At 34.2% G+C, this 7,806-nt stretch overlaps 1 protein-coding gene across 2 annotated transcripts; it reads right to left on the bottom strand.

Moving 5' to 3' along the window:
• On the bottom strand, window positions 1-3,334 carry LOC140875717 (CRIB domain-containing protein RIC1-like). Of its 2 annotated transcripts, none has more exons than XM_073279486.1 (6): window positions 3,089-3,334; window positions 2,895-2,995; window positions 2,242-2,402; window positions 1,766-1,863; window positions 1,584-1,668; window positions 1-450 (listed from the first exon to the last, which is right to left on the bottom strand). In XM_073279486.1, the coding sequence occupies exons 3-6, from the start codon at window positions 2,300-2,302 to the stop codon at window positions 227-229; spliced, it is 468 nt and encodes a 155-aa protein (XP_073135587.1). In that variant the 5' UTR covers window positions 2,303-2,402; window positions 2,895-2,995; window positions 3,089-3,334; the 3' UTR covers window positions 1-226. The 2 variants fall into 2 exon arrangements, with proteins under 2 accessions (XP_073135587.1, XP_073135589.1); XM_073279488.1 differs by having other exon boundaries at window positions 3,093-3,334.
• Window positions 3,335-7,806: the final 4,472 nt, after the last annotated feature.

The raw sequence follows: 7,806 nt of genomic DNA, 5'->3' as shown, positions 1-7,806 counted from the left end.
TACATGGCCTTTCCTCGAAGGAAACAACACAAACATATAATTAAATTTGAAAAAAAAAAAAAAAAAAAGATAAAAATTTGAGTCTGATCTCAGATCATCTTCACAACGCACTCTGCTACATTAATACACAAAGTTTCTACATACTTTCGTAGCATCGGAACGACATTCGGTTGGCACGAGGATTCTTGTTTCGATTCAGATTCTTGAATTTGCTTCAAGTAAGTACCTACGCAACTTCCATGTTAACTGGTTTTGTGCCGCCTTCTCCCACGAGTTTGGATTTCGATTTTGCTGCTCTCGATGTTCTCGACGAATGAGATGAACTAGACTTTGGCGATGAAGTAGATTTTGATTTCTTCCGTTTCTGCTTTTTCTTGATGCCAGGCAGTTCCGCGGACGGTTCTTTTAACGCCTCGAAACCTGATTGCTGCCTCCCGGATTCTCCATAATCTGTCCACAAATTAAGGAGTGTTTGCAATAGATTGTGATTTTGTAAAAGTGATTAATTTATAGATTATAAAAAAGTTAAGAAAAATCAAAAGTTGGTAGTGTTTGGAAATAAATGTGAAAATCTAAAAATCAAGGTTTGGTAGTGTTTGATAAATAAGTGATTAGAATGATTTTAGCAATGACCTTCTTGTTAGAATCACTTTTGGAGAATCATAATCACCATATGAATAGCTTTTGGATTTCAATTAAGTTAAACATAAGCTAACACATAATCTAGATTTAAGAAACACACAAAAATATTTTTTTAAGTCAAAAGCTAACAATCACTTTTTTTTTTAGTGATTACAAACATTCTCTTATAAATGAATAAAGAATCCATCACAAGAGTACTTGGTCCAAATTAATCTCACTTCGAAATATGCATAGAATAGATCATCCCCCACATAATTCGACATGGTAGCCGATACAAATCTTAGGCCAGATCAAAGGAATTAGTAGCATGTCGTGTTGGAAAGGCTCAAGGGAGTTTCAAGGTGTACAAATGTTGGTCGTGCGCCCGATGCGACAAGCCATTAACTAAGATCCACGAACCGATTGAACCAGATATAAAAACAGTAGAGCTTGCAGGAGTTATAACTTATAAACCTTCTGTTCTGATCATATTAGAATACCACTAAATCCCAAACTCGCTCTTGTAAAAAGTGGGACATCTATAGTTTTATGTTTAAAAAGGCCAAGTGGTTCGTCCCATATGCTTGGCCAATGGAAAAAAAAAGGAGAAATTCAATGGCCAAAGCTTTGACAGAACCTATCAATATTAAAACATCTCGTGAACAATCAGCCAAAAAGCTCAGTAAAAGAATCTTTTTTAACTTCATCTTTCTTGTTAAAAAAAAATAAATAAGACTAGAAGTACAACAAATACATAGGACAATTTTATCATTTTCCATTCAGAAGTGCAACCCGTGATATATTCTTATTCATGCTAGAACAGGGACTCTGTTCTTGATGAATAGATCTACAGATCAACTGTGCTCGTTTCTTGAATTATGGAACACTACATGTAATTACTCAAACAACTCAATCTTGTATTTAAAGAAACCATACAAGAGCACTTAGTGTCAACAACTAACCTTGAGATGACCATGGAGAAAGTGCAGATCCCGAATTACCAATCGACGTTGTCGTGAAATCAGGCACAGTCCTGAATTCATTCATCTACAGATCGACAAACAAACAAACGAGTCAAAGCTTTTCAATTCGGAATAGAAAGCTACGCACGAGCGAACAAGACCAAATCAACGGATCAACATACCCAAGTAGGTGCATTCCCAGAAGGGCCATCCCACCCAATGTGTGCCACATGCTTAACGTCTGTGGGGTACCCGATCTCAATCTCCCGCTCCTTCACAACTTCAAAACCAATAAACCATGTTGTTTTTTTGTTAAATTATGAGAAAAATCACAAAACATAGGTCTTAGTGGCAAAAAGATCCAATAGCTCTAACTATTAGCAAGTTGAAATGCAAAGCCTTCCAACTCGAACCCACACATATCCAGGGTATATGAGGGAAGGCCAGGTGACGATTTCTTCAGTGATCGAAACACATCAGCCTATGAATAAAGATCAAATTTTGTTTTACTTAGGAGTGAGTCGAGTGACCCTAGCTCATTCCCCCTTTCTCTACCGGGTCCACCTCGACTATGGAAATTGTAAGCAAAATTCAACCAACACAAGATGTGTAGAAAATATTTGAAAGAATATGCACAAAAGGATTTGGGGGGGCATACCAAAGATTTGAGAAAGGCCATATTTGAATCCTTTGTAAATCCCTTTAATTTTTGTTCCCATAATGTTCAGTGTGAAACTCCTCCAACAAAGCTGCTCTCTTTAAAGATATGGAGCACAATGCAGAAGAAAGAACCACCAAATGCAAGAACTGTTCCTTTGCCTATTGACAAAAGCAAACGCATCGCGGGATCATAAACAATCATTCCCCATTTCTTCTCATCTAGAAATTTGAAAGAGCAAAAAAAGAAATGGATTTCACATCAAAGTGCACAAGAGATTAGCTTTTTGGAAATCGGCACTCCATCTTCTTAAAGAAAGGCTAAATTTGCTCCCAAATAGATTAATTCAAACCCACCCCACCCCACCAACCCAACCCCCCCCCCCCCCCCCAAAACTCGCCCAGATTGCATTCTCGCATTATGAACATTTTTCACAAGAAGCAAATCCAAGTTTTACATTCACAAATCAAACTGTAATCTTCGTATGCCGTCGTCATTATGTTAACAAACAAAAGATTCACCTTTCAACATTAAAAATCAAGAATTTGATGAACATAAACATAAAATGATTGCATAATATACATGCAATATGATTTGTTGTTTTCAGTTTACCGAATGAAAAACAGAACAGGATCATGAAATAAAACATGTACCTTATGATCAAGCAACAGAAATGACACAGGGAGAAAGGAGATTCAACAGGGAAGCTTCTTCTCCTCTCCTCCTGCTCACAATCCCCATAACTCTTCCAATACTGTAGACATATGCATATCTTGATAAGCATGCATGCAGTTTCAGGCCAAATTCAATTAAAAAAAAACGAGGATTTACACACACACACACATACACACACACAAAAAAGGATACGGGTATGTAATGAAAACGCAAGAAAATGTGGATTCTTGGTAATTTCAGCGGCGAGATTCAACTGTGATATGCATCAAGGGGTTGTTTGGAGGGGATGGAAAGGAGAGAGAAACAAGAAACCGATGAAGAATAAGAAGAGAGAGAGAGAAAGAGCACCACCGAATCTCCCTCAAAATGGGTGGGGGTTGAATTGAAGGAGACGGGGAAAGAGAAATTTTGCAGATCAAAAAATTATCGCAAAACCAGAGACAATGATAATACATCGAGCAAGTATAATCAAATGACAGTAATTCTCCATGATTTATGAAATACGGGATTTATACGTGATTTACATGTTATTGCGTTAAAATTTTGGGTTTATATATAAATTATGATACTATATGTATGATATGTAGATTTTCGAGTATAGTCATTACCAAGAATAGTACATCCACCGCAATAATCATTTCTTAGTTGTTAGATTTTCTATTAAGAAAATTGTTAAACCACAGCGAACATTATTATCATTAAGAAAATTGAATTCAATTCAATAATAATAAATAAACCAAAAAAATATTCTTCGATATCGCATATATAGAAATACAGCGCATATGCCAGCTATGCAGTCCTATTATTGCTAATAATATAATAATACATTATAAGATTTGTTTCATTGTTGGAAGCACGTTTTTGTACCTCGTAGATTGCAGATTAAAATGCTGCGTTCGAGGTATAATTTTGTAGCCAGCGCCCAGCTTGAAAGTACTCTAACTCTCTAAGAATGAACTAATTTGGATAGAAGTTTTAAAACTCAAGTTAAATCGGGGTTCAAAATTTATTCATTAGATTTGCGAAATATAGAATGAGATAATTTGGATTTAAGTTCCATAAAATAAAATATATATTCAATAAAGATTGAAAACCTAGTCATATAAATTCTTTCTTGAATTATTTCTTGATGAATTTTGGTATTAACAAAAGCACTAGACAGTGATGAATTAGCTGTGAAAGATGACTTGTGCTCTCCCATCAAAATTTCTAATATGCTTTATTATAGGATTTATTTAACTAAATAACTTCCGTTTGACCATGATTTGGAAATATAACCTTCTTAATTTTTTTTTTATTTTGTTTTTGCATTTTCTTTGTATTTGAAGGTCATTTTGCAAATTTTTTTTTGAAAGAAGGTCATAAATCAAAAAATTTGGTTGACCAATGTCATTTTTCAAAATCTCCCCTTTATTATATTACATGTGGCTCGAATTAAGTTTGCCATATTTACGGCATAGCATTAATTATTTAAACTTAAATATAGAAAGCAATGCATTCATCTTATCAATACAAATATTAATTGTGGAATTCCTAAAATGTTCCCTCTCTCCCTCTCACTCCCCGACATCTTTATTTTTAATTTGTAATTTATATCTTTTGTAGATATTATCAATTAGCACTTGAGCACATACAAATAAACGTCATTATTTTTATATAAAAAAATTATAAAAACTTAAAATATAATTTAATATCATTTTCTTAATAGAATTAAAATATGTAAAAAAAATCCCTTAATAATATAATTAAATTTATTTAAAAAATTATTAAACAAAAAAACATTCACTTAAAATGATACGATATAAACATAATTGTAAATTTAAGTTAGATTTCACTGAAGTTCTACTTTAATGAGATAGTGTAGCAAGAGAGTAAAATATTAGAACTTTGCTATGGACAAGCTTGCTCTCCATAAATTTCGGACATCATTTACAATTATATTACGTAAAATCTCCACTATTCAAAATTGGCTTTTATTATTTCTAATTTATCCAATGTTATTTCTTTTTAAAAATATTGTAAGTGTGACAAATATTTTTGAAATACTGACCCTTACCGAATCTGATCACATCCTCGTTCCGAAAAAATCTCAATCCGATATTTTTTTTACCCGAGTTTTTGGGATTTTTTCCGTTCCAATTAATATCGAGAGAGAGATCGATAATAAAACATGATCCCGACGAGATTCTCGACACTCCATGAAATAAGGTTATAATATATTTTATTAATAGATTGAGCAAAATATTATTGTCTTTCAATCCAGATAACAATTAATTGTCGAATTTACATAATTGTTTATTATTAAAATGATCGTATAGTACAATCATGAAATGACATTTTACTTTAGAGTATTTTTAAAAAATTATTTAATAATTTAATTAATTCATATTTAAAATTATCTAATTAGAACAAATATTTAAAATAAGAAGTGCAATTTGACAATATATTTATCAAAATTTATCTAGTAATTTTTAACATAACATTTTATTAATAAAAAATCAGCAGCCAAACAATTAGAAGAAAATCAGACAAATAAAAGATAAAAAAATCGAACCTTATATATTCGAACATCATTCTCTATTAAAAATTTTTAAAAACTTAAATTAAAAAGACAAAATAAACAGTTGAGTTGATCATGCAGAAATAGGGAGAAAAAAAATAGGAGGCAAAAGAAAACCAGTAAAAATGAAAAGTAAAAATCTTTCTCATATAACAAAATATATTTTTTTAAAAAAAATAAAATTGGATAGATTAGAAAATAATAAAAGCCAATTTTGTTTTAAAAAAATAAAAAAAAGAAAGAAAAAGAAACACGTTGATGTAATTTAAAATATTAAAAACAATAGAAATATTTGAAAAACAAAAACAAACGAAAAAGAAAAAAAAAAAAATGGAGAGGTGTGCTGTCAGCACCCCCTAATGTGGGATCCCCACAATAGGGGATTCTGATCCGAAAAAAGGTGGACAAAAAAAGTGAAATTGGATGCTGATTTTTGACATGTGATAATGTAACGCCTAAAAATTCGTCACGTAAATCCGCATGCATAATTAGGGAATTTAATAATTTTAAAATAATGTAAAAATGTGTTAAATTATTTTTATGAATGATTATTTAAATTATGTGATTTATTTGCATGTTTTAAATAATTTCTTTCGGCATTTAAATCTGTTTGATGTGATTTATGAATTTATTTGAGAAATCTTATTTTATGATCGCGTAGGCGGGACCGTGGACGGACGAGATGTTAGTTTTCACCCAAAATATTTTATGAGATTTTTAGGAGCCTTAAAATATTATTTTAAGGTAAGATTTTAAGAAAATTATGGTATTTATATATATGTATATTTATATGTCCGTTTTTACCCAAAATAAGTCATTTTAATGACTTTTATTAAGCTTTAAAAATCCAATTATTTATAATTTCGGGATTTACTTAGTTTTAGCAAATTAGAATGTATTTTTTTAAAATTTAAAATTTGAGTATTTAATTATCCTAATTATCTATTTATTTATTAAACCTAGATTATCTTAAAAATCTACCCTAATCCTCCTACCTCCATTCACGTTTTCTTGCTAGCCGCCTCCTCAATCTTCTCCCACTCCCTTCATCGTTCCTTCAACAGAAAACCCACCCCATAGCCGATCGTTAAAAGTTTTTGGAGTTTTTGGAAGATCCGTTCGTCCCGGCGGGCCCGATACGTGTCGTTTACGTCGTTTCGTCTAAATAATTCTCAAGGCACGTTTCGATTCCCTACTTGCTCACCGTTTAAATCGTAGTACACTGATTTTTATCTGATTGATATGTTGATTCATGTATATTATGCTTGAATGAAAAATCTTACAAGATCATGCATGGGTTTCACGTTTTCTGCATGAGTTTCACGTTTCACGTCGTTTTTGATTCATGGACAAATCGAAGCTGCTGGTGTATGTATTGGGGTCGTCATAGGGTCCCATAGGGTCAGTTGATGTGGGTGGAAAGAGTCTGAACGGGCCGGACTCGGGATTAAGAGCCGCTGGTACGGGAGCCGTGCGTGCAGGATGGTAAGGGGAAGAAGGGGTTCGGTCTCTTCTTGCAGGATCTGGGCTCGAGCCAGGCTTGGTCCTAGGGTCACCCCGAAATCATGGGATGGTTCACGGGTCGGAGCTCCGGCCGGTGGTGGCCGGAGCGGGGCAGAAAAGGCTAAGGGGCGTGGCTGTGCAATCTGTGCAGCAGGTCCGGGAAGTAGGGGACGGCTGGGTTCTTGCTTAGATTGAGGTTGGGTTTGGCTTGGTCTAGGTGGACCGGCAAGACCCTGGGGAGGTCCTGCCGGCGGCGCTCCGGCCAGGGGTGGCCGGAGCTGGGTTGTAGCAAGGGGGAAAGGGGAGCTCGGCCGTGAGGAGTTAAGAGGGGAGAATGGGAGGTCACGTTGGGTCTTGGGTGAGTGGGCCGTGGGTTTGGGGTGTTCTTGGGCCGGGCTTGGGTCCTTGGATCCGGGTCCGGTTCGGGTCTAAAATGATGGGTCAAATATTTTTAGTCCGGGTCTAGATTTTTATTATCATGAGTATTTTATTTTAATTAATTAAGAGTTTAAGCTAGTAAATTAATGGGTTGGGTTGATTAATTACTTGGACTAATTTAATGGGCTTTAATAAATAATGAGGCGAGCCCTCTAATTTGTCATGGGCCGTGTGATCCATGAGAATTATTGGGCCAAGTGTGTCGGGTTGAGAAATTTTAGCGGTCTAATTTATAAGTTAACGGTTAATTATTAACTTTATTAATTTTAATTTTAAGTTAATTAGTTAATGAACTTAAATTACGTTTTTAAGTGAGCCCATTAGTTTTTCATGGGCCTGGGGGCCATGAAACTTAATGGGCCAGTTTAGGTTGGGCTTTTGGGTTTTTG

This window comes from Henckelia pumila, chromosome 1 (genome assembly GCF_033568475.1).
Source record: "Henckelia pumila isolate YLH828 chromosome 1, ASM3356847v2, whole genome shotgun sequence".
Classification (NCBI taxonomy): domain Eukaryota; kingdom Viridiplantae; phylum Streptophyta; class Magnoliopsida; order Lamiales; family Gesneriaceae; genus Henckelia; species Henckelia pumila.
This window is presented reverse-complemented; position numbering and strand designations above follow the sequence as displayed.

Bases quoted from the DNA above. Each gene is read 5' to 3' on its own strand.
- LOC140875717 (XM_073279486.1), bottom strand. From the start codon at position 2,302: ATGGGAACAAAAATTAAAGGGATTTACAAAGGATTCAAATATGGCCTT. The intron at 1,864-2,241 runs GTATGCCCCCCC...TTGGTTTTGAAG, and splicing joins TGGCCTTTCTCAAATCTTTG to TTGTGAAGGAGCGGGAGATT. The intron at 451-1,583 runs GTTAGTTGTTGA...ATTTGTGGACAG, and splicing joins TTCTCCATGGTCATCTCAAG to ATTATGGAGAATCCGGGAGG.